At 45.6% G+C, this 27,252-nt stretch overlaps 1 protein-coding gene across 2 annotated transcripts; it reads left to right on the forward strand.

The window, feature by feature from the left end:
• The first annotated feature begins 1,006 nt into the window (after positions 1-1,006).
• Prkx (protein kinase X-linked) lies at positions 1,007-27,252 on the forward strand. Of its 2 annotated transcripts, XM_005358647.2 has the most exons (9): positions 1,007-1,369; positions 9,893-10,061; positions 14,033-14,296; positions 18,852-18,971; positions 20,744-20,839; positions 22,970-23,027; positions 23,715-23,792; positions 24,164-24,316; positions 24,535-27,252. In XM_005358647.2, exons 1-8 carry the CDS (start codon positions 1,204-1,206, stop codon positions 24,287-24,289), a joined length of 1,077 nt encoding a protein of 358 aa, XP_005358704.1. In that variant the 5' UTR covers positions 1,007-1,203; the 3' UTR covers positions 24,290-24,316; positions 24,535-27,252. The 2 variants fall into 2 exon arrangements, with proteins under 2 accessions (XP_005358704.1, XP_026640742.1); XM_026784941.1 differs by lacking the exon at positions 20,744-20,839.

Genomic DNA, 27,252 nt, shown 5'->3' on the forward strand with positions numbered 1-27,252 from the left:
AGATGGTTAATGTTGAGTTTAATAAATGATTTTGTCATCATGAAACCAAAACCAAAATATAGCATGCTCGGTGCATTCTGACTAGTGAAGTATCAGGTCCTAGCAGGCACTCAGTGTTTACTGAATGAAAAAATAATGTTCTCAAAGTTAAACAATAAAAAAAAAAACCAGCAGACTTCCTTGCTTTCAAAATCAGATGTACCTGCCACCCACAGGCGCCAGCAGGGCACCTGCTACTGAGTGGATGGTCTTTATCCCTGTTTCTGGGTCCCTTTCGTCCCTGTGTCTCTCAGGACTGTGTCTCCTAGCTAAAGCAGGACTCTGCCACGCGCATGCTCTAAGCAGCCGGGGAAACCGCATTCTTTGCATGCCAGGCTCTGATAAACTCTGCCCAGGCCTTGCAGGTGGCTGCTGTGGTCTGAAAAATACCGTGTTCTTAGCACTCCCAGCGAGCCCAATCGCGTATGATGCCACTTAACAGGTCCCTGGAAACCCTGTCTACCCAGGAGTCCTCGGGCTCAGGACTAGCAGGTGTCGCGGGTCCACGGGGAGCATGAATTTTCGGGGGCGGGGGGAGCGGGGGCTGCAAGGCGCTTGCGATTCTCGCCCGACAGCGTCGTCGTAAGTTCTATCCCCCAAACCTCGGGAAACTCCTGGAAGCCGTGCCCCACCCGGACTCCTCCCCTGGTGCCTCCACCTCTTCACCGCTTGGGCTCTGCCAGGAACATCCGCGGGTGGCAGCCGGAAGTTCCTGCGCCTCTTCTCATTTCCTGCCGTGGGGGGCGGGAACATGAGCCGGGACCCCTGAGCATCCCCCTCGTTCTATTTACTTTGGTACAGGCGCGTCCAGTGGGCTCCGAAGGTAACAGGCAGGGCGGGGCTGCAACCCGGCTCCTCCCAGCTCGGGGTAGGCGGGAGGGCGGAGCGCGAGGAAGACACCTCCCCAATCACGTCGTCCCGCCACCCCCCCCCGCCCGCGTAGACCGGTCCCCGCCCAGCCGGCTTCCGCCTGGAATGAAGAGCGTTGCCATTGGCGTCTGTCCCGCGGACCCCACGCGCGTCTCGCCGGTTCCCGCCGCTCTGAGCCCCGCTGTGCGCGCTTCCATTGTCCTTACGGCTGTGGGAGCCGGGACGCGTCTGAGCTGCCTCTGCTGATGCCGAGGCTGCCTTTGCGCCCACGTCGCACGGTGCTTCCCCCGCCCCATGGAGCCGCCCGCGGGGGCCGCGGCTACCGAAAAGGATCCTGCGCCCCGAGACGACCCCAAGGATGCCAAGGTCTCGGCGCCAGTTGGGGACCCCCCGACCAGGACGTCGCCTCCGCAGAAAGCTGGACATGCGCTGCAAAACTGGGACACCGTGGCCACAGTGGGTGAGTGAGAACTCGCGTGTCGGGACGCAAGGGTCCCCTGCGACCCTGGGGCTTTTATCTCCCACACATTTCAGTACACGGTCTCCGGAAATGGGGCGGCCCTACGTCACAGAGCTTTAAGGAGGGTGACTTCACCTTGGGGACTCGGTGGCTCCCTGCTGGGGTGCCAGTCACCCCGGGGACACCACGCCCGGCCTCCCTGGCACTTGCGCACCCGCTTGGGCCCTAGGGTGCCTCGGGGTCGAATCCAGCCTCCCTAGTGTGGGCACCTGGTGGGGTTCAGAGGGGTACGTGACCCCCAGAGGACCCTTCAGGGACAGCTATGCCGATATTTTCCCCCGCATCCCCTGTGTGCCTGGGTCTAGGTTTTTCTTTAGTGGCTCCTAGTTTGGTCTCCCCGTGACCCTCCAGGTTACTGGAGAAGTCGGTGGCTTCCCTCACGGGCCGGGATGCTGTGAGGGGGCTGGGATCATGCGAGGTATCGTGGGCAGCAGCTTCTCAAGTCTGTCTGGGGCATCTCGGAGACCTCGGTCGCTAGGACAGTTGCGCCCAATGTGTTGATTTTTAGGAAAGTGTTCCTAGAGGAGGGACGGAGGGAGGGATTGGCGTCCTCTGCTGGCAGAGATTCTAGAGACTTCTCCGTGCACCCCGGTATTAAAAGGGGTTCAGCGCCTAGGTTGAGGGAGTTAAGTCGGGGTTCCGCGCTAGGCTTGAAGGAGGATTAATACTTTCTGAGCCAGGCTGGAGAGATGGGTAAAGAAGTTTGTGACCCGAGTTGATCAAGGTTCCAGCTTGGAGGAAACCGGCTTTTGATTGACTTTTGAAGGAAACGGACCCCCGGTGAATGTCTTTTACTTATGATGATGTAGCCCTGGTTGACCTTACTGTCACTGTGTAGCTCAAGATGACCTTAAAGTGCACATTCCCCTACCAATCCTTTCTAAGTGCTGAAATTGTGGTCCTACTCCACCGCAGATTGGTTATATAGTGCTGCGAACCGAGCCCCCGCCCTTGTTTTTGAGATATTGATTGAACTGAAAGTCACTGCATAGCCCAAGCCCACTGGAGACTCCAGGCAATCCTGTTGTCTTAGCTTTCCCAGTGCTGGGACCATAGGGACTCACGGACACTCAACACTTCAACTGGTTCTCCACCCTTTTCTTTCTTTTTTGGAGACAAGGCCTCTCTACATAGGCCTGGCTGTCCTGGGACTTACTGTGTGGACCAGGCTGGCTTTGAACCTAGAGATGATCCCACCTCCCAAGTGTTAGGATTAAATTCGTATACCACCACTCCTGGCTTCTTTGTTAATTTTTAAATTCACTTATTTACTGGGCCGCATATGGGCAGGGTGGGGGTCAGGGATCAATTTACAGGCATCTGTTATTCTGCCTTCCACCAAGTTGGTCCAGGGTATTGAACTCAAATTCTTGGGTTTGGCAGCAAGCCTCTTCACCTACTAAGCCCTCTTTCAGGCCCACTGGGTCTCCCATTGGACCCCATTGGGCATCTTGGGAGCCTCCCTGGGCCGTGTCACATCCGGAATCCTACAACCTTTCTCTGCTGTGAGCTTGTTCCCTCCGAGTCTTCTAGAAGGACCTGGGTGTTTGCACATGTCAGCTTCCCCTCTCCCCAGTCAGCCTTTTATTTTATATACTCACACTTAACTGAGCTACAAGAACTCTCATCATTGAGGACTCATATACGTTTAGACCATGACTATGACAAACGTGGTGTTCCGGGGGTGTTTGAGACATCGCTTTCATGTGTAGCCCTGCCTGTCCTGGTGCTTGTTGTATAGACTAGACTGGCCTGGAGCTGCAGGTGCCTACAAGTACACACCACCCAAATCCACAGGGAGCCACTCCCACGCTCACAAGAGTACTCTAGAGCTCACCAGGCGACTCCTGCATCCCCAGTCAGTCCCCAGCACACACCCTACTCTGCATTCTCCAGAAAATAAATATTGATGATATTGCCTCCTACCTGAAATTCATTTCATTCCAGGCTGAAGATGTGACTCCGTGAGTACAGTACTTGTAGCTTAGGTGTAATAGTGCTTACAGCCCAATGGGAAGACTGCTTGTGGTTCTGTAGATAGGGTTTTGATTCAGTGGACAGTATTTATAGCTCCGTGGGTAGAGTAGCTCAGTTGATACAGTGCTTCCATTCAGTGGATAGAGTAGTATAGCTACGTGGGTGAGTGCTTGTGACTCAGTGGGTAGACTGCCTACTGCTCAGCGGGCAGAGTACTTGCAGCTCAGTGGATCTCAGATCTAAATTTGCGGAACAGGCCCCCTCTGCTTGGCTGGACTTCTGCACTCATTTCCCTGGACTCGGGGGTGATGCCTTGTGTTCTGAGCTGTCACCTGTGCCTCAGTTTACTGTTCAGCACCTTCCTGGCTGGCTTTATGAAAGCTAGTGTTAAATCTGAAATTTGGTGTTAAATTCTCAGTACTGCTAGGGCAGGAGCTCTGTCTGGGTGGGAGTCTACTAAGATGTATGGTCACATGGCTAGCTGTATTTCATATCACCAACAGGCTAGCACCTTATTATACACTAGAGAGGAATTGTTGAGGGGGAGTAGGCACCTGGTAGTCCATAGTAACAATAATCCATATCTAGAGCCATCTAGGAGACACTTCAGGTAATTACATTGAGGAGGGAGGTGCTTGGACACGGATGGGGACCCAGAGTGCTTAAAAAGGAAAAATATCATTCAAAAACTCATTCAGTCAATTACCAGTCCAATTCTGTCAGTCACAAGCGTTCATGCCTGTGGATGAAATAAGAGCAGCTGTGTCATGTGCCTGTGTCCATTATGTCGTCCCCTCCACAAGCCCCAGCCTCCCTGCCACATGCCTGGTTAGCACTAGAGGAGTAAGATGTGAGATTTGCATAACATTCATGGATATGTAAATATATACTTACCCACATTGTACCTCGAAGGCCTCCAGCTCCTTCTAGAGCAGTCCAATCCTAAACAGGAAAGGGAGACTGTTCACCGATCATAGATCAGGCAAACTCTTTGCAAAGTTTCTAAAGACAGACACACTGCACAAAGCCCCTCGCCACAGCACCAAGTCCCTGAGCACCACCTTCTAATTCCTTGTGGTTTCTAGGGGTGGGGCTCATTGTCATTCAAGCCAAGCATCTGCCCCCGATGGAGAGTCAAGGATCATAGGATAGAGGGATGTGTCTGGCTGAAGCACCCAGTAGCTGAACTGGATAGGAAGGGTCCTCCCTGGGGCCTGTGAGTGGTGGAGCTGATGCACTTACACCTTACACTCCTGTGTTTGTTGGGAGAACAACAGGTGAATCTACTCGCCCCATGCCATCTTAAACTCCACCAACCTGTGCCATTTTGGTTTAACTCTGTGTGCATCATCTTGAATCCCGCCCACCTTCCGCCATCTTAAATCTCACCCAACCTCTACCATTTTGGCTTGACCCTATATGTGCCATCTTGGAGTCCACCAACCCTGCGCCATTTTGACTTGAACCTATGTGCGTCTTCATGAAAGCCACCCACCCTGTACTATCTTAACTGAACCTACCTTCATCATCTTGAATTCTACCCAGCCTGCTTCATCTTAAATAACCTACATGCACCATCTCGAATCCCACCTCTTGGCAGGCATTTTGAATTGTTCACTGACTTGATTTATTCTTTCAGGTTACTTTTCCTGACTGTTTACTCCTCAACACTCTCCTAGGACATAAGGTATTTTCAACCCTTAGCTGTGTGTCTGTCCATCTCCTCAGCCGCTGGCATCCTTTCTCGAATCACCAAAGGTGACATTCTGTTGTCCCTCTCTCAGAGGCACTTGTCCTGTATCACTGTGAAGGTGGTTCTAGAGTGAATTTCAGGATGATTTTGTTTTAGGGCTGGGGCCAGACTGGGATGCCACCCAGTAGGAGGAAAGCAAGAACCTGTCACAACGTCAGTCACACAGGCCCGTGCTTCTTGCTTCAGTCACCCCTAAGCCTGGGTGCTCTACGCTGAGTCTGACCACACTCTTAGGACAGTACCTTCATTATCTGGAGAAGTTGAGCTTACTGGGGCTTTCTCTGTATTCACTCAAATTTTCATTTTATTTTATCTTTGAAATACTGGGCATTGAATATAGAATCTCATTTACACTAAGACAATCCCCTCCTCCTCCCTCTTGTCTCCTCACTCCTCCCCCTTTGCTTCCTGAGTCTCCCCTTGTAGCTCAGTCTTTCCTGGAGCTCACTGTATAGTACAGGGTGTCCTCAAACCACTGTTAATCCTTCTGTCCCTACCTCAGAAGTGCTAGGATTAAAGCCTACCTCACCAGGCCAAGTTTATGCAAAGCTGGGGATTGAGCCCAGGGCTTCATGTGTGCTACACCAAATATATTACTTTCAGTTTTATTTCCTGTCTGAAATAGCCATCAGGTCATCACACTTCCTTTATTTTAAAAAGATTTTTCTCCTGAGGTTGAGGGTGTAACTCAGTTGATAAAGTGCTTTTAACTCTGTGGGAAGAGTACTTGTGGCTTAGTAGATTGGCTCTTCTTATGGGAGGCCATCAGTGCTAATGACACATTGATATACCCGACACTTGGCTCCTCCAGGAATATTCTGGGCTGTACTTCCAGTCCACTCTTCTGTTTATTTTCCTTTTGTGAGGCTAGGAATGGAATGTGGGGAAATTTTTTTATTATTATTTTTGAGGGATGGAACCTAGGACCTTGTGTATGCTACGCAAGCACTCCACTGAGTTACACACCCAGTCCAAGAGAAAATCTTATTAGTGTTATTATCATCATCATTATTATTATTGTTATTGTGCTAGGTGCTGGGGATGCGGCCAGGGGACTCATTTGTGCCAGGCACGTACTCCAGCCTGAGCTGCACCACCATCCATACCGCCCAGCTCTTTGAACACATCATGTGCTATATTTGACCTGGGACAAGAATCACCATATTCCAATATGATGGCGAAAAGGGAAAGAACCTGCATGCCTCTACACAGCCTACTGGGATTGTCCCTACTTGCACCCCATTGGTTACTGATATACCCGGTTCTGGGCATCTGGGCCACTTTCATGTAACATCTGTGTCCGCTACCCTGGGAGCCTATTACATAAAAATTCATCCCTCCCCCATGCCAGTCATACAGAGAATTACTTCTGGGAGGTTCCAGGTATCATCCATGGATGGGGCACTTGACTACCATTTGTAGAGTGTGCACAGGGCGTGGGCAGCATCTTCCTACACTGAGGTAGTCATTTTTTTAATTGAGGAGGCCACTCATCCTTGTGGCGTAGAGGGCAACCTCGAAGTGTGTAAAGGCTATAAAATGGTGTACAATTAATTTGGGTGGTGATGTTTGTTACCTCGCTGCCCCCGTGACCTGGGAGTCACTTTACAGGTCAAGGGGCTGTGCTAGAGTGACTGGTGTTAATGACTGGGGCTTAAACATCGAAGATGGAGTGATTTTTTTTTTATCACATAGGAATGCTGGGGCATTCACTGGGATGGGCAGATAACAACATGCATTTGAGTGATTGTGGGTATGCTGTAGTTTATAACCAAGGGATTAGGGGTGGAGGTTGTATAGGGGCAAACAACCGGATCCAGTGACAGCACAATTCCTTCTACAGACTTTGAAAAATGGTGTGCAATGTGTATTAGCTAGCTTTCCATTGCTGTGGAAAAAATTCCCTGACATAATAAAATTATAAAGATGTGTTAGCTCCTGGTCTCAAAGGTGTCTGTCTATAACTCCATTGCTTTGGACCTGTGGTGACACAGAGCATCATGGGAGCATGTGGTAGAGCAGAGGTGCTCACTACATAGTGGTCAGGTAACAGAGAAGAGGAGACTGGAGTCCCAGTGCCCCATTCAATGACACGTCCCTGATGAGCTAAGTTTCTCCCACTAGGCAGTAAACAGCACCTTGCCCTGGGAGTTTCTGGTACTTTCTTGTTGTCTTTGTTCTGGCAGCTTCTGGCAGTTGGCGCTCTGTTGCACTGTGCTTTTCCACGGTGTTCGGTTTCTCAGCTGCTTTGCCTCTGCAGCTCCCCTGCTCTGTGTAATCAACACCACCAGCTGCCTCTGTACCCACAAGCCGCAGGCACAAGTGTGAAGGAAACAGGTCGGCAGCCATCTGACGCAGAAGCCATCCCGTGGACTGCACATCGCAGTGCATCTGTCAGGCTCTGCTCACACAGTGTATTTTGGACACAAAAGTGATGTGTCCCCCACCAATCAGAAGCACTCACAGGGTTCTAGTGTCGCAGCACTTGCTTTTCTCATTGCTGCGACAAAATGCTTGATAATCAAAATTTAAGGGAGGAGGAATTATTGTGTCCCAGACTGGTGCCAGTCCATCATGGAGACAGGAATATAAATGTCAGGAGCAGAGAGAGGTGACCACTGGGGCTCAGGTCTTTCTCCTCCTCCTTTAATCCGGGAACCCCAGCGAAGGAATGATAATGCCCACATTCAGGGTGGGATTTCCCACCTCAGTGACCCCCCCACTTCAGTGAGCCCCATATTCAGGATAGACCGGGGCAGACCCTGCTGAGGTTATTCTAAGAACATTTGGAGCATGCTTACCCCAATCCTCTCTGGAAAAGTATATGTAAATACTCCCACCCGCGTTTCCCATCTGATCCACTCTAGGCCAGTCCTGACTTCAGGATCTCTTTTGACTCTCTGTGCCCCCCAGTCCTGTGTGTTCTGTGACAGGTGTCTCCTGATTGGTTGGCATCCTTTTCTAAATAACAGAGCTACAGAGATCCATTTTATATCCTAATTAATTTATTTTAAGCTAAGATAGCAGAAGTCAAAAGAAGTGCTTTTGAGACTGGGCGTGACAAAGCATGCCTTTTTCCCCTTTAATACAACTTTGGTGCTGAACATGGTTCTCTTGGTCATTGGGCTATTCAGCCCACGGTCTAACTGTGGGTGGGTGGGTGTCTTTCTTGGTCCTATGCCTAGCTTTACCTTGCTGTGGGGAACATCCTGCATGTTTGCAAAGATTGGGATTTTATGAGGTTTGCTTTTTCTTTTCTTTCTTTTTTTTCTTTTATTTTGGGAGCAGGGAGTTGAGGACAGGGTTGGTTTCTCTAACTATCCTGGATATTCTGGAACTTTCTCTGTAGACCAGGCTGACCTTGGACTCACAGAGATCTGCCTAATTCTGCCTCTAAAGTGCTGGGATTAAAGGTGTGCACCATCACCATCCAGCGAGTTTTGCCTTTTCTTTACTACATTATAAGGGTAAGCACTGTATGTTGAAGTATCATAAGGCAGGAAGCAACTGTGTTTAAAAGTTGAGATGGGGGCTGGGTATTGGTGGTACACACCTTTAATCCCAGCGTTTGGGAGCCAGAGACAGGTGGATTTCTTGAGTTTGAGGCCAGCCTGGTCTACAGAGTGAGTTCCAGTACAGTCAGGGCTACACAAAGAAACCCTGTCTATAAAAAAAATGCCAGGATGTGGGAGTGTGAGTGGGTAGTTAGATGGGTGAATGGATGAATAAATTGGGAGTAGGGGTGGATGGTTTAGCACATGGAGTGAAACAGAAAAGAAGGAGAGAGGGGAAGAGATGGATATGGAGCTGGAAAAGGAAAGGAACAAAAGGGGCATAGCTAGAGGTGACGATGGAGAAAACTGAGGAAAGGAAGAATTAGGAGAGGGCAAATGCTGTTGGGAGAGGAAAAAGTGAGGAGCTAAAAGAGCAGAGGCAGCTGAGGGGTGGATGGAGGAAGAAAGTGCAGGAAGAGCAGAGAGATTCAAGAAGAGGAGCAGAAGCTCCAGAAAGAACTGGAGGAATGAGAGGAAACAAGGGAGGTGGTAGAGGTGGAGGACCGAGGAAGAGGTGGTAACTAGAGAGAGCTAGGATTAAAATTACACCACCAGGCCAGGTGGTGGTAGTACAGGCCTTTAATCCCAGCACTCGGGAGATAGAGGCAGGTGGATTTCTGTGAGTTTGAGGTCAGTTCTGCTCTACAGAGCTAGTCCCAAGACAGCCAAGGCTACACAAAGAAACTCTGTCTTGAGAAACAAAAAAAGTACCCCACTAGGAGTTGCGGAGTCTAGTACCTGGGCTCTTCCCGTGACAGTGTTTAAATCATGGCCAACTTGAAATCCAATCTCCAATACGTATAGCAGACAATTATTTTTTTAAGTTTTAGTCATTATTATTACTATATGTATGGTTGCATATTATAGCATCCTTGTGGACATCATAGGAAAGTTGTTGAGTGAGTTTAAACCACCCCCGCCCCGCCTTACATGGGTGTCTAGATTTGATCTCAGGTTATTAGGTTTGCAAGGCAAGCCCTTTACCCTCGGAGCCATTTCCCTGGCTGCTTAATTGACAGTTGTGTATAAAAACATATGCATAAAGTCCTCAGTGCTCAAATAAGTTTCTCTCCCTGTGTCCAGCTTTCAGGTCCCAGGTCAGTATGGTGTTCATTTCTCAGATATGTATGCTTTTCCTGATCCAGGGGAGATTTGACTGGCTGCTTTGTCTTCTTTAAGGCACTGGGACGTTTGGCCGCGTGAACTTGGTGAAGGAGAAGACAGGCAGGAGGTACTATGCCTTGAAGATTATGAGCATCCCGGATGTCATCCGCCTGAAGCAGGAGCAGCATGTGCAGAATGAAAAGGCAGTTCTGAAGGAAATCAACCATCCCTTCCTTGTTAAGCTGTGAGTTCCTGGCTCCTTCTTTCTAGCTCCCCACTTCTGCAAGGTTATTCTCTCAAGGGGGCATTATCGGGAAGGTGCTGGCTGTAGCTCAGTGAGTAGAATGTTTGCAGCTTACATGATAGAGAGCTTGTCGCTCAGTGGGTAGAGCACTTGTAGTCCAGTTGACTGATTGCATGTAACTCAGCAGGGAGAGAGTTTGTTGCCCAGAGGATAGAGTGCTTGCAGCCAGCTAATATAATGCTTGTAGCTCAGTGGGAAGAGTACTTGTCTTCACCTAATAGAGTGCTTGTAGCTCAGAAGTATGAGGTATGGTTTTGTCTTGATCTCTTCTTAATTGTGCATGACTGTGCACATCCAAATCATACCCACAGAGGCCAGAACAGGGTGCTATATCCCCTTGGAACTGTAGTTTTGGGTAGTTGTGTACTGCCCAGCCAGGTGTTGGGATGCAAAGTTGCATCCTCCACAGGAGCAGCAAGTGTGCTTAACCTCTGATCCATCCCTCTAGTCTCAACCTATGAATTTTTATAACAACTCCTTTTGTGTGACCTGAATAGGCCTTGTGATGCTGATATCAATCTCTTCTTCAATATGATGCACCTGTAGAAGTCAAAGACCTGGATCTTTTATTACAGCATCTAGTCAAGATGACAGAGTAACCTAATTATTCATTCATAATTTTCATCTCAAACTCAACTGGTGATTTTTATCAATGTTAAAACCCTTTTTTGTATTTTAGAAATATATACACATTTATGTAAAATATATTATATATATAATATATATATATGTGCACATATATATGTCTATATATATGTGGAGATCAGAGGATAACATCTGCCATTGTTACTTAGTTTGCACTAAGAGTTTGAGACAAGATCTCCTGCTGGAACTCAGCAAGTATGACTGTCCCGTGAGCCCAGGAGAGGGTAAATTACCCGGCATGACATCGTTGAAATACCACCACATGATAGCCATGTTATTCTAGAGTGTTCCATCTTGTTAGAACATCATAGAGGTACACTATAGTCAAAATTCATTAGAACAGCATAGAATTAGAGTATCAGAGTTTGGAGAGAGGATTCAGTGGTTAAAAGCATCTGCTTCTCTTGCAGAGGACCCCAGTTCAATTCCCAACTCTCACCTTGCAACACACAGTCCTCTATAATTCTAATTCCAGGAGATCCTATGCCCTCTGCTGGCCTCTATGTCTGCTGTACTTTTATATGTACACACACACACACACACACACACACACACATGTACACACTGAAACACAAGGACCTTAAATTATACATGAACTTAAATATTAGCCAAAATGGGTTCCTCTTGGTGGAAACACCAACTAAGGCTCATCCCTCTGTATCTGTCCCAGTCCTTCTTATGAGGACTCAGTCCTGTTAAGTCAAATCTATCCCAGAGACATCATTCTACCTGTTTCCCCATAAAGACCCAGTTCCACACACAGTCCTGTCCCAAAGTCTTGGGTGTGCAGACTTTTAACACAGAAATTTTGGAGGAATGAATCCTGAGTGGTTAAGTCAGACTAGACATCTCCACCCACTCCTGTGTGACTACACATTCCTTATAGGAATCTTTTCTTGCTTTTATATATTTTGCATTCATAGGACTCAACAGGCAAGTTAAGAACTAGGTTAAAGTTCACTTAGTGTTACAGGGACTTGGAGTACCTACAGCCTAGCAGAACATGCCGTGTATCTGCCCAGCTGTGGGAACACAACTTAGTCGGGCCTTTGAACTTTCAAGGATGATGTGCATGCTGCTGGAGATCTTCAGGGTCATCATCCTGCTTGCGTGTGTCAGCTGTGAACGTGGAGTAGTCTGTTTGTCTTGAACAGACATGGGATGCATAGTGAGAATGGCTTCAAACAGCTGATAGAACTCTCAGTTTGTATTGCTGCAGGGATCTGGGCTTATTTGCAAATGGCTTTAGTAAGAGTTGGTATTAGACTTAGCCCACTGTGGGTGGCACCATTCCCAAAGTACAGGGAAAATGTCCTATTTCAACTGTCAACTGACACAACCCAGAAAGGTCTCACTGAGGAATCTTCCACTTCAGATCAGCCTATGGGCATGTCTGTGGGAGTGTTCTGATTGATGACCGATGTAGGGATCTGCTCACTGCAGACAGCACCATCCCCAGGTAGGATGAGAGTGTGCTGTCACTTGATACAGAAAATTTGTGCTCTGATTTGGAGACCATGATCCCTCTTCTTGTACAACCATTCCTTTTATGTCAGAGGGATATACACACAGAGATCTAACCAGGAATGAAGTCTTGAGTAGAGTAAGTTTTTGGAGAGGTATGAACTATAATCTCTGAAAGGCCCAGTGTCTCCGGACACAATACAGCAGGTGTCTGGAGGAGCCTCCCATCCTAGGGGATTATAGTCAGAGAGTGATCTGTAGACATTGCTTTGTGCGCGTGGAAAGCAGTGATGTTTTTGGATGAAAACCTTGTGGTAGTTGGAAGAGTTACTTGGGGGAGGGGAGAGAGAGAGGGATAGATAGATAGGTAGGTAGGTAGATAGATAGATAGATAGATAGATAGATAGATAGATAGATAGATAGATAGATAGATAGATAGATAGGTAGGTAGGTAGGTAGGTAGGTAGGTAGGTAGGTAGGTAGGTAGGTAGGTAGGTAGATAGATAGATAGATAGATAGATAGATAGATAGATAGATAGATAGATAGATAGATAGATAGATAGGTAGGTAGATATTAGTAGATAGATGATATAAATGATAGTTAAAGATAAATGGTGGATGGATAATGGATAGATGATAGATGGTAGACAAGATAGATGGTTGGATGGACAGGTTAAACAGCTAGATAATAGATGATTGGTAAATAGAAGAAAGGTAGATACATACATACATATACACACATATGCATATGTTCATACATACATAATACATACATAGTTTTGGTTAAGATCAGGGTGTTGGTGAAGGTCCCACCTAGGGCAACACTGGCTTAGCACATACTCTGCCTGCGAACTTCACCCTCAGGTTGTCCTCACATAGCAACCTGAGACATCCTAACATCAACCTGCAGCCACAGTCCATCTAAGCACAACCTTACCATTAGGTGAACTGACGTCGGGCATCTTAATCAAACATCCTCATTTCTTACTGGCCAGCTTTGACTCTGTTGCTGTGATAAAACAGTGACGCAAAGGGACTGAGAGTCGCTAAGGGTTAACTTGGCTTTCACGTCTCTGTCACCATACCCCCCCCCATCTTGGAGGTAAGGCAGAGCAAGACCAGAAGCAGAAAGTTTTCATCCAGCACAAGAAGCCCTCTCCACAGTGAGCAAGTTCTCCTATGTCAGTCATCAACTCCCTGCAGATACCCACGGGCCAGTCTGATGTGGGAAATGTCTCACTAAGATCCTACCTAGGTGACTCCAGGCTGTGTCAAAGGTGACAGCACATCTTCCCGCAGCTAGGGAATGGTGTCACCCACAGTGGGCATGATCTGCATTCATCCATCAATTGAATGAAGAACCTCCTCACAGACATGCCCACAGGCCAGTCTGATATAGAAAGTTCTTTGCTGTACCGTTGACAGTTAAAGCTAACCAGGGCACATACATATGTTTGCACCTTTTTGTGTATTTATCTTTGTATCTGTATTTATACAACAGGCCAGTCTGATAAAGAAAGTTCTTTGCCGTACCGTTGACAGTTAAAGCTAACCAGGGCACATACATATGTTTGCACCTTTTTGTGTATTTATCTTTATATCTGTATTTATACTTTGATATTTGTATATAGACACATGTTAGTGTCTGTATACACCAGTAGATTAACGGGAACATCTACCTCTGTATATCCAGAGTCTGCACACACGTCTTGCCATCCGTGTCTATCAATCACCAACACCATCTGCATCTACATCTGAACACCTACCTCAACACCCATCATGCACTCTGTTGCGTCTTGCAGGTTCTGGACTGGCCATGACAACCGCTTCCTGTACATGCTGATGGAGTTCGTGCCTGGTGGTGAGCTCTTCACTTACCTGCGGAACCGTGGCCACTTCTCCTCCATTGCAGCAATCTTCTACTCCACAGAGATCGTGTGTGCCATCGAGTACCTGCACTCCAAAGAGATCGTGTACAGGGACCTAAAGCCAGAAAACATCCTTCTAGATAGGGAAGGGCACATCAAACTCACTGACTTTGGCTTCTCGAAGAAGCTGGTGGATAGGTGAGTGGGAACAATCACAGGGTCATCAGAGGATGATCGACAATTGAAGGTTTGTGGGTGAACAGACATAAGCAGAAGATGCACAGTAGGCTCTGGCGTGATGCACCCCTCCCTCCATCTATCTAATTGGGTATCCTATTATTTTCTTACTAATGTTGTTAAACACTCCTAAAAACGTTTTTTAAGGAAGAATGGGCTTATGTTAGCTGGTTCGTGGCTCCATCACGGGATCACGTGCCAATAGGACCTTGTGTAGAGGGCAGCTGCTCACATTGCAGCCACATACAGGAAGAGAAAATAGGAAATAAGGCAGGGTTCTCAAACCCTGAGCTCACCCCCTGCTGGGCACCAAGTGTTAAAATGCCTGAGTCTGTGGGGAGCAGTCCACACCCAGTGTACAACTTTGGGAGTGGTGGTGTCCCTCCAGGTTTTGAGCAAAGGAGAAAATCATTATGTTATCAGAGTGGTTGAATTTTGTTCTGGAAAATTGTAATAATGTCCATGTGAGAATAACTTTGTATTTGAATATATGTGCATATGCAAATATATTTAAATACATATCTATATTACACGTACATTTGTGCAGTTTATATGTTTACATACATGTATGTATGCTTACAGATATACACATACATGTAGATTTTACACACACAAGCATATGTTCAGGGATACTCTATCTAGGTAACATGTTAGTTCCATTTTTGTTGTTGTTTTTCAAGACAATTTCTCTTTACAGCTCTGGCTGTCCTGGAACTTACCTTGTAGACCAGGCTGGCCTTGAGCTCACAGAGATCTGCCTGCCTCTGCCTCCCAAGTGCTGGGATTAAAGGCGTGTGCCAGCACCGCTAGGGGGCAGTTTGATTTTTAATGCATTTTTTGCCTCAAGGTGTATTGTATGTGTGTGAGTGAGTGAGTGTGTGTGTGTGTGCATGCACGTGCACATACATGCACATGCGTTACCCACAGAGATCATAAGAGGGCATTGGATCCCCTAGAACTGGAGTTACAAGTGAATGCCTGCAGTCATGTGGGTCCTGGGTACTGAACCCAGGTTCTCTGCAAGAGCAGCCAGCCCTCTTAAGGCTGAGCCACCTCTCCAGCCTCCATCTTAGTGTTTTCTATTTATAGAACTCTTTCCTTAGGGTCCTTTGCTCAGGGCTAAGGGAGCTCCTCGTAGGTAATGAAGAAGATGGTGTCACATTCCTGTGAAGCCATAGAGTGGGGGTGGGGTGGGGGGAGAAGGCTTCACATTGAGGGAATCAGGCACTTTGCAGCCTCAGCAGGGTATCTCTGTGCTGGGGACAGATTCTCTGTGGTCCCAATACTAGCAGAGTGTGCTAAATACCCTTGACCAACCAGACAACCATTGGGGTATTTTTGCAAAAAAAAAAAAAAAAAACAAAAACAAAAACAAAAAAAAAAACTGATTGCCTGTAGAGAGTTTCAAGGCTGTAGAAAGAAGTCAGGCCCAAGGCTGTAGAAATTTCCACCTAAGGCATGCAAACCTCCAGCCTGGGGCAGACACAGAAAGACTCAGCTTTCAGCCCCGTAAGTGGAGCTCTCTCAGGTCCAGTTACCTGTGGCCTCATCAGCTACTGTGCTCTATCTACCCTGATCTTGTTCTAACTGAGTCAGGCTACAAGGATCGAAATCTGAGTTAATGGGCCCAGAAGCACACAGGAGCCAGTGACTGACTGGCTCCTAGTGTATTCCATCGGGGGAGGGGTGTGAGGCAAAGGGTGTGTGTGCACCCCAAACTGGATGAGCTTGAACTCCTGATCCTTGTGCCTTAACCTCCCGAGTGCTTAGATGACAGGTGGGCATCTCCATGTCCTGTTTCCACTGGGACTAGAACCTGGGCCCTGTGTCTGCTAGGCAGGCGCCTAAACATTCAGCCACACGCTTCCCACCCACAAAGCTGTCGGCACTCTGCTCACTGACCTACAGCTCCATCCCTGCATAGGCATCTGAGTTGAACTGCACAATCCCTTGCACCAGGTCCGGATCCATTATTTACAGATTCTGGGCCTGAGTCCCTTCTGTACATTTCACTTGCAGGACTTTTCTCCCCATCTATTCCCTGCTCTGTCTGGTTCGCTGCACAGAGGTTTTTAGTGTTGTGCCCTCCCACTGCCAACCTTCCTGAGCCACTAGAGTCCTTTTCAGAAAGTCCTTGTGCTGTGACTTGTGCAAGTCCCCTGCAACTGGAGTTACAGGTGCTTGTAGCACTACCACGTGGATGCTGGGGATCACAAGAACAAATACTCTCATTCACTGAGCCATCTCTCAAGCCCTCCCCCCCTTTTTTTGGTTTTTCTAGACAGGGTTTCTCTGTAACTTTTGGAGCCTGCCCTGGAACTTGTTCTGTAGACCAGCCTGGCCTCAAACAGAGATCCGCCTGCCTCTGCCTCCTGAGTGCTGGGATTAAAAGTGTACACCACCACTGCCTAGCTCAAGCCCACTTTTTAAAAAATGATTTATTACATTTATTTATTTTGGATGGGGAAATGTGCCGTGGTGCATAGGTCAGAGGACAGCTTGCAAGAGTTAGTGCCCTCCTGCCTACATATGGGTCCCAGGAATTGAACTAAGGTTCTCAGGCTTGACACAAGTGCTTTGACCCAGTGAGCATCTGCCTAGGGTTTCAAGCATGCTATGCCAATGCTCTGTCCACTTTGCCATGGCCCCAGCTTCAGGACATTTTCATCATGTGTAAACATGAACTTCTCCACACGCCCTTCATTCGCCCCTCACAGCCCATTGGTGTACATTGTGCCTCTCACATCTTCCTGGCCCACACACTTCATACACACACAACATCATTGCAATATTTTTTCCTTTTCATGTCCAACTTATGCAATGGCCTCTTTATCTATGTAGTGCCACCTTCCGACCTACCATCCTTTTCATTGCTGAATAATATTTCATTTTAGAGTTTGACCACATGGCTTTATTAAACATTATATAGCTTAATTTCTTTTTTTAGTTGAATCTTTCTTTTGAAGAAAGAAACAATCAATTTTCTTATATGTTCTACAGTTTGCAGATGTCAGCAGCTGTTTTCCACACCAATTGGCTGTTTTTAAATATAAATTAAGGCTGGGTATGGTGGCATACACCTTTGATCCCAGCACTCAACAGGCAGAAGCAGGAGGATCTCTGTGAGTCTGAGGCTGGCCTGGTCTACACAAGTGAGTTCCAAGATAGCCAGGTCTGTTACATAGAGAAACGTTTTCTCAAAATAAACAAAAACTCAGAAGTCCTGATGCTCCTGCCTCTGCCTCCACATTTCTTTATGCCATGCTGGAAATTGAACCCAGAGCCTACTGCACGCCGGGCATGTGCTCTGCCAACTGAGCCACATTCCTAGCCCCATCACTATTTTTTTTTAAAAGAATGTGTAGGTTGAAGCTAACATCATTATTTTTTTATATTTGTTTATTTATCATGTGCAGTGTTCTGCCTGTATTAACCCCTCACACCAGAAAAGGGCACCAGATCTCATTACAGATGGTTGTGAGCCATCATGTGATTGTTGGGAATTGAACTCAGGTTCTCTGGAAGAGCAGCCAGTGCTCTTAACCTCTGAGCCATTTCTCCAGCCCCATCGCTAATGTTAAAGATGATTAATACTGATTATTGATTCTGCATATTGATTTGCCCATCATCTCCCACTCTCTCCTTCCCTAGTATGCTTTCCACTACCTTCAGTTTTTTTTGTTTGTTTAATTATGTGTATATGTTCATGTGAGCACAGTACTAGCAGTACAAAATGATCATGAGTCCATTAATTAAATTATGTGTAAGTTAATGCAAGGAAGACATTCAGTGAAAAACATGTCACTACAGGGTCAGTTTATGTTATCACCATAGATGAGGCAGCTGGGTGTGGTAGTCCATGCCAACCACGGGAGTAGGCAAGTTTGAGACCAACCAGGACTACAAACTAGGAAAAGAGCTTAGATTCAGGAGTGTTTATATTATCATCATCATCATTATTATTGTGTACATGCTGAATGTTTGAGCACATATTTGTCACAATGCAGGTGTGGAAATCACGGGACAGCCTTTTACAGTCCGTTCTCTCCTTGTGTTTCTTATGTGGATTGATCTTAGGCTTGTGTGACTTTACCAGCTGAATACCCAAAGTTTGGATTTCCTTGGCTTTATGGAACAGGTTCGTCTACCTAGGCCAACATGCCAGTCTGATGTGGAAAATCCTTTACTGAAACCCTTCCCAGGGGATTCTGGGTTATGTCAGTTGACAGTTAAGTTCACACAGCATCCCAGTGTAGAAAATGGGTCTGCCCACAGTGAATATGGCTTGTGCCTCAAATACTTTCACATCATGAAATCTTAGACTTGTCACATCAGTGGGTGTTCAGAAAGGTTTAGATTTGGGAGCATCTTGGTTTTTTTCAGGTAGGAGTATTCAATTTATGTGGCTACCCGTCAGTTTTCTGCATGGTGATCATACTTGAAACTTGGTCTTCATCAACCGTATGTTATGGCACCTTCCAAATTTCATGGATACTGCTTCTGTCATCCCCCATAGGACATGGACCCTCTGTGGAACACCAGAATACCTTGCCCCAGAAGTCATTCAGAGCAAAGGCCATGGGAGAGCCGTGGACTGGTGGGCATTGGGCATCCTTATATTCGAGATGCTGTCTGGGTGAGTGACCCTCCTGAATGCAACCGGACACACACGGTGTCTCCTTCACCCTTCACACAGTACCTTGAATCTCCTTTCTGACACTTGGCACATGGACGTACTCACTGCACTCTCAAGATTTGGAGGGTATTTAGTTTTCTATATACCCAGTATTTAGTTTCCTTAAACGAGAATTTAAATTTTCAAAGACATTCATAGTTCCCTATGTGTACCATCCATCTTATTTGTGGGATGACACATGAGGCTGAGCAGTACCCACGGTGAACAAATGACATCAGTCAAACAGTGTAGTAGTGATAGAAGAGCAGATGAGGAAGGCAATGTTGTGCTATGTTTTTTCACCACCCTAAATTTTCTTTCTTGGCAATGCATAGAATGTGGCAGTTATGGGCTTTGTTTCCCACTTGCCTGGAAGGTTAGTCATTCCTGAGGGTCACTATTATCTGTCAAGTCTAGTATACACTTGAGAAAATTGTATAAACATAGAAAACGAGATGTCCACAGATCTAGGGGTAGCTGGAAGAATTGGAGGCCAATACCCTGACAGTGTTCACCTGTGTAGACCTAGAGTCACTGGCTCCTGCCGGGGAAGTGACAGTTATCTCAGCCCCACGGGTTTTTCTCTGGTGCCTAGATAAAAAAAAAGTTCATCCTTTGTGGATCAAACCAAGTATTAAAAAAAAACAGCTTGCAGGAGGATTTTACTAAAATAGTATGAGATTTGTCAAGAAGGAACATCCACCTACCCACCCACCCATTCATACACCCACCCATATATACATACATATACTCATCCAACCATCTATTCATACATCAGCCCACCAATCCATTCATCTGTCCATCCATCCATATACTCACTTATCCACACACCTACCCATCCATCCATCCACCCACCAGTCATCCATCCCCCAACTCATCCATCTACTCACCCACCCACTCATCTACCGCATCCATCCACTCTTCCAGCTCCTGGAGGCTCCAGGTATGCTTGGCTTTTGTGGCCTCTTCAATCCCATCTTCACATAGCTTCTCCTATGGCTCTGTATTTGTTCTGTCTTGAGGTTACTGTTACTACATCTAGAGTCATCCTTACTCAGGATGAACTCATGTCAAAATCTGTCACTCATTCTCTAGGTAAAGACCCTATGTGCAAATGGGTCCCAGTGATGTGTTCTGGAAAATTTGTACATATTGTCTGTGTGTGTGTGAACAATACATGAAATATAATTTCTTTGAAACTTATACATGTAAACCACATTTATTTATATCTACAAAATGTATAATATATATCATAATTCATAAGATACACACACAAATACGCACGCACTCACATACACACAAACAAGGAAATGCTTTAAAATCAATATAAAATTTTTTTTTTCATGTCGTACTGATTATGAAGAAAAGCCTGGGGTCCCAATATCTTTTTGAAGGGCACATCTCCAATAGCCTAACTTTCTGCTACTAAGCCCCACCTCTCAAAGGTTTATAACTGTCAGTTCCACCCCGTGCTGGGGATGAAGTCATCAACAGAGGCCCTTTGGGGGGTCATCAGGACCCTCTATGCTTTCCCTGCCTTCCTGTGGCTACACTGCCTCCTGAGAGCATCTGCTTGCCATCTGTCTTCACATGGCCATGTTACCAGTTTGTCAAGCAGTGGAGCCATCTGACACAAATTATTTTTTGCCTCCATTAAGCAAAAATAATTGGCACAAAGTAGACATAATTCTGTATTTAATTCTGCTAAAAATACACACTTCTCTCTGCAACAGGTTTCCCCCATTTTTTGATGACAACCCATTTGGGATTTACCAGAAAATCCTTGCGTGCAAAATAGATTTCCCCAGACACTTGGATTTCACCTCTAAGTAAGTGCACTTGCGATTTCCTGCCCTGTCCCTGTGTTTATTTTCAGCGCTTTGTGAAATAATACTGAAAGCACACACTCCTGGCAAATTCATTACATATGCCAACCACTTTTCCCACCAGGAAGGGAAAACTTTTCATTTTACTGAAATATAATATTTGAAAGACCTATAATATATCTCATTCCTTTTGAGATAGAATGTGTTGAAATTAATGCAGATTTGGAGCCAATTGTATAAGTGATCACTCTGTCCATCAATCCATCCATCCATCCATCCATCTAATTTATTAGTAATTAATTTATAGTTGAGTGAGGGTCCTATTTTGTAGCCCTAGCTGTCCTGGTACTGCTGTGTAGATGAGGCTAGACTTGAACTCATAGATATTATCCCCCTGAGTTCTGAAATGAAAAATGTGCAACACTGTGCCAGGCCTATTTATTAACTTTTTAACTTTAAGTTTTTAAACTCTTTTTTTGAACCACTGAGAAAAGAGGGGCTTAGTGGGAAGAAGTTAGGTTATTGGAGATAGGCCCTTGAAGGAGATGCTGGAGTCCTAGGCTTTTCTTCATGATCACTTCAATGTGTAAATATGGTATTTTTATTAATGTTTTGACAATTTCATACACATGTATGGTATATTTTGCTGAGATTGGTTTATTAGTTGAGCCAGAAAGGCAAACCTCTGTGGCTCCACAAGTGTTCTTTTTTTTCTATCTTTTTCTCTTAATGAAATTGCATTCATCATAAAGAATTATTATATACAAGGTCAACATGTTGCTTAAAAAACAATTGCTCGGTATTCATACTGACCATGCATTTCATGAAGACTATGGTAAAATTAGTGGAAAAGAAAAAAGAAGGGTTAAAAAATATATAAATACCTTTAACTTTCCTTGATTTGAATGTGGTTAAATTTGAGCATTTTCTAACCAGAATGAGCCTTCATCTCCAATTGTTTATTTTTTTTATTTAGTTAATTAGGAAGAAGGGTCCACATAGTTCAGAACTTCTGATCCTCCTCTTTTACCCTCCCAAAGGCAGGGTGACAGACAGATTTGTGCTACCTGTATCCAGACTATGTAATACAGCAGATGGAACCCAGGGCCGGGTGAGCACTGTACTCACTGAGTAGAAGCAATCAACCAACTGAGAAATAAGCATTCTGCCCACTGAGCAACAAACCCTCATCCAATTTAACTGCAAGCTCTCCGCCCGCTGTGTTACAGCCACCCTTTCCACTGAACTACAGTCCCTCTTGGATATTATTATGGGTGCTATGGATTGCAGGATATTTGTGTGCATGTGCGCACACACACACACACACACACACAGAGCATCCCATCTCCACCCTGCCTTAATTTCTCCAAGTCTTTGATTTACTGCACCTCACTGTCCTTTGCATTCTCTGTCTTTTATCCACAATAAAGACACAGCAGAGTGGCTGGTGTTTGGGATTTTATTCAGCAGGTGTGCTGGGGCGGCAAACTCGGTCTCCCTAGACAGACCTGCATAAACTAACACAGGTGTGGTCCTGCAAAGCCACCTTGTCAGTTACACAGGAGGAAACAATGCTGGGATAGATAAGTGCTAAAGGGTTGCAGGCAAATTCCCTGGATGGAGGGCTTGTGGCTTAGTGGGTGGAGTGCTTGTAGTTCAGAGTACTTATTGGCAGAATTGGCTGGGTGCTGGTTGTTCATTGGGGAGAGTGCTTATACTTCAATCAGTAGAGATTTTGTACCAATTTTCTACCATTTGAGTACTTGGTAGTTGAACACTGCGTAGAGTACTTGTAGCCCAGTAGTCAGAGTGCTTGTGGCTCAATGGGTAGAGTGCCTGTCACTCAGTGAGTTGTGCTGGTGCCTCTGTTGGCATGCCCCAAGACCTGGGCTTCATCCCTCACTGTGTAAATGGTACACACGTCTGTAGCCCTGGCATGTAAAAGGCAGAAGCCAGAGGTCAGGGGTTAAAGGTCAGTGTTAGGAGTGGGAGCCCAGGATGCAAGCAGCCTACCCACCCTGCCCCCTGCAAATGCTTTCCTTATGGACACACTGTGCGAGTGCAGGTGAGGTTGGTGCCTGTGTTGATTCTGGCATTTTCCATATCTAAGTGGAGTCTGCTCTGTTCATGCAGGGACCTGATCAAGAAGTTGCTGGTGGTAGATAGGACCCGGCGCCTGGGCAGCATGAAGGTGAGTCATGCCAGAGTGTTCCAGTTTGCACACTGATAGTAACATCATCTGCTCAGGGTGTTCCAGACCATGCTCAGTGTTCGTTATTTTTGTGGTTTGTTTGTTTTTATTAATTCTGTGTATATACTACCTGGGTATATCACCGGCCACAGTGGACAGAACACACTGGTTTCCCTGCTGCTGCAGTTATAGGTTGTCCGCCACCATGTGGGTGCTGCAAACCAAACCTGGGTTCTGTGCAAGAGTAGCCATCTCTCCGACCCATTTTTGCTGTTTTCAGGTAGCCCAGGCTATGCGTAAACTATGTAGCTGAGAATCACCTTGAACTTGTGACCCACCCTTATTATTCTTTGTTAGAGTTTTATTATTATTTATTTGCTTGTTTTTTCTTATTTGTTTGTTTGTTTTTGAGGTGGGGTTTCCCCAAGTAGTCTGGCTGCCCTGGAACTCTCTATGTAGACTAGACTGACCTCAAACTTTACAGGAATCCACCTGCCTTCCTTCCCAGAGTGCTGGAATTAAAGACATATGCCACCACATCTGGCCACTTATTTTTTTAATCTGCTTTATTGGAGAGAGACTTTACAAATACTACCACATACACACACACACACACACACACACACACACACACACACACACACACGGTTTTTCTAAAGCTTTTTACTGTATATGTTTATTCTCAAGAACGGGGTAGAAGACATCAAGCGGCACCGATGGTTCCGGGGTGTGGAGTGGGAGTCAGTGCCACAGAGGAAACTCAAGGTAGGACTATCATACACCCTTAACACCCTTAAACTAAATGAACCCCTCCGTATCCTAGCCTAACCATCCACCAAGCTCCCACTGCTGTGTCTCAGTCTTAAAAATTAATTTGGCAGAGATTTATTTAGTGATTGTCTCCATGTATGTGTATTAGTTTATGTACACCATGTGACTGCAATACCAGGGTGGCTTCAGCCCCTCCTTGTAAAATTTACATTCTGAGTGACAGGCAGTGCATGGCCCCACTCAGCTGCCTGGTGTTACCATTCCCCATGAGCCATGCAAACATTACTGTCAGTCAACAAAAGTATTCGACTTCCTCACATTTCTGCATAATGGTGCTTCCCTTATTTATTTTGTGTGACTCTTAGCCACCCATTGTACCCAAGTTATCGGGTGATGGCGACACCTCCAACTTTGAGACTTATCCAGAGAGTGAGTGGGACAAGACCCCACCTGTGTCTGACAAAGAACTGGAAACATTCAAAAATTTCTGAGGAACAACGGGAACCCACATCTGCAAGGTGAAACTTTTGTATTTCTGAATTTTAAGGTAGGCTGTCATATAGCCAAAGATAGCCTTGAACTTACCATGTGGTCGAAGAAAATAACACTCTGTGCAGCTGAGGGTGGTGAGTTACCCAGTCTGCAGGATTTCTTAAAATGATTGACAGGTCAGTTACTAGTAGATATTGCCAATCACTTAACTGCCCCCCCCCCCGCTTTCTTTTTTCTTTGCTAGGAGCATGAAGAATTCCACGCAGTGCCGAGGACCAGAACCATTTTTGTTGCTTGACTTTATTTTTTTCCTGAAAAACTAGAAGGATTCGATATATGTATCCACTACCCATTCAAGGCTAATGGGATCATTGCCCTCAGGACCCAGCCTCATTTCAAAACTAGAAACCTACCCGTTGGGAAGTTTGTAAAACCTGTTAAATTGTAGATTGTTTTCCCTTCTTTGTGAGTCTTGTGTTCGTGCTGTGGAGTTAGTTATTGATGTTGTTTCGCTACTGAGTTTTGTAAGTTTGAATTTGACCCATTTAATGCTAGCTGTCACTGTGTATGTTGTGCACAGACAATGTGCAAAACTGATACTTTGATATACCTGGGACATGTTTATTTTCCAAAGCTTTCTGAAAAATCTGTCACCCTGCAGGCAAAAAAAGGGGGGGAGGGGTGCGATATATGCATTTTTAAAATGCTTTTCTATGCATTTTGCCATTTGTGTGCATTGTTTGTTTAGTTTCTCTCTGGTCACTATAAACTTGGAAGGCAGGAAGCCACATGCCCTGCAGACCCTCTTTCAAATATGGCACAAACAGGTGACTTTCTGCAATCTTCCAGTTTACACGTTTCCAGTAAAATATCCTTTCCTAAAATTAAGCCAGAACTTTGTGTAATGCATTAACCACTTGGCATCCTGGGTGCAAAGATTGCCTTTTTACGATAATATAAATTTATCCACATTCCCAAAAGGGAACTTTAAGGATCCACCCTTCAACTCCCTCCTCTGTTGTAAATGACATTTTCTTCCCACCAAACTCAATCCTGTTCTTCCAGCCTTGTTCATCTGTAAAAACTCAGGTTCCAGGCTGGTAACTTTTTTTTTCTTTTCTTTTTTTTCTTTTTTTTTTTGAGACAAGAGTTTCTCTGTGTAATGGGCCTAGCTGTTCTGGAACTAGCTCTGTAGACCAAGCTGGCCTCAAACTCACAGAGATCCACCTGCCTCTGACTCCCAAGTGCTGGGATTAAAGGTGTGCACCACCACTGCTCTGCCGGGCTGGGAACTTTTATGAACGTTTGTACAGAGCTGTATTTTCAGTGAGCTTTCTCAGCCCTTTCCAGTATGCAAAATAACTGGGTTATGTACCACAAACAAACATACACAGGAGATAGAACTCAAGATTATAATCAAGCCCTGTGAATACGCACACTGACCCACATAGGTGCTGTCTTCATTTGATATTAAGTAGGAAATAATATAAAATCAGCGTAGGAAACATCGCCTTAATTCTAAACATATACGGGGAGATCACACATATGCACTGTGTGCTCTTATTTAACAGTTTGACCCCTGACCCTAAAAATAAAATTAAACACCCTTATAAATTATATCATGTGATGTCATTGTCGTGACATCAGGTAGTGCTTATGAATCATAATTTTTATTTTAATATTCTTAATGTGTGTGCATGTGGCTTCAGTACATACGGGGCCAGCAGAGCACTCCAGAGACTCTGCAGCTGGACATACTAGGTGATTGCGTCCTGCGCTGTCCATGTTGGAATGGATAAAGGAACTATGTCCTCTTCCTGCCTCTGAGTCCAAGGAGAACTGTGCACCCAGCACCTTCTCTTAAAGCAATGGGACAGTTAATGAATTTCAAATTTCTCTGATGGTTCGTTGACTTGAACCAAGTACAAATAATAATCAGTAACGACTACTAATTTAAAAACAAATCCCCATGCTCTCTAATCAAGACTGATCTTTGTGTGTGTGTGTTTAGTAGCTATAAAGTACTCAGTGCTGCGGAATGGTGCTCACCTCACCTAATTAACTGTTACATGTTATACTGTAAAATGTGATTTGATGGCTAAATACTGTTCACAGGACCCTCGGGCTGTGCTTATATCTCAACATTGGACCAAAACATAGCAGTCAATCACCACTGTGTTGCTCGGTGAACCCTAGGCAAGATTTAGCATTGTGTGGGGCTCTATGTTGGAATGAAAAACTGGAGAAAGGGTCTTTCACTTCTGGCTGTATATTTTGAGGTGTGTTGATTTCCTGGGTTGTGTGTGTGTGTGTATGTTGTTGTTGTTGTTTTTGATGAAGCTACATAGGGAGCATTGATGAATGCCTGACACCTGTCATTCTTGTTTCCCACACACACTGCAAACCACCTGAAAATGATGATGCAAAGTCAAGGTTTTTGTATGAGTTGGTTTCTCCCATCTGTGTGTTTGTGTCCGTGTCCCTACCCTTGCTTGTTCCCATCAGATCTGCCTTGTGAACCTCACAGCCTTGCATCCAACCGCACACTGTCGTTTCCATGGGGGTGTGGGTGCTCTAGCTGGCTATGTAATAGACATCCTTACTTGTGTAACTTGGGGAAAGTGAGCGGGAGCCTTCCCGGCCCTCCTGGTCCTCACAGGTCAGACTCAAACCCCCTTGGCAACCTCAGTTCTTCTCCCAGTGTGGGGATTCACCACTCGACCTCCTGATGGAACAGGTGTCGCGTACACTGTGCAGGTGTGTCCCGCTGCTGAGCACTTGCTGGCTCATCTGAAATTAGCACCTGGAATGAAAAAGCCTGGTCTTTCGTCTTACTTTCTAATCCTGCTGCACAATTTAAAAATCACTGTGATTTGTGTATATATCTATCTATATCTTTCTATATATATTTGCCCCCAGGAAGATTTTTCTGCTGTCTAATTTATAAAATAATACTATTGAG

The sequence above is a fragment of the Microtus ochrogaster genome, chromosome X, assembly GCF_000317375.1.
Source record: "Microtus ochrogaster isolate Prairie Vole_2 chromosome X, MicOch1.0, whole genome shotgun sequence".
In the NCBI taxonomy this organism is placed as follows: domain Eukaryota; kingdom Metazoa; phylum Chordata; class Mammalia; order Rodentia; family Cricetidae; genus Microtus; species Microtus ochrogaster.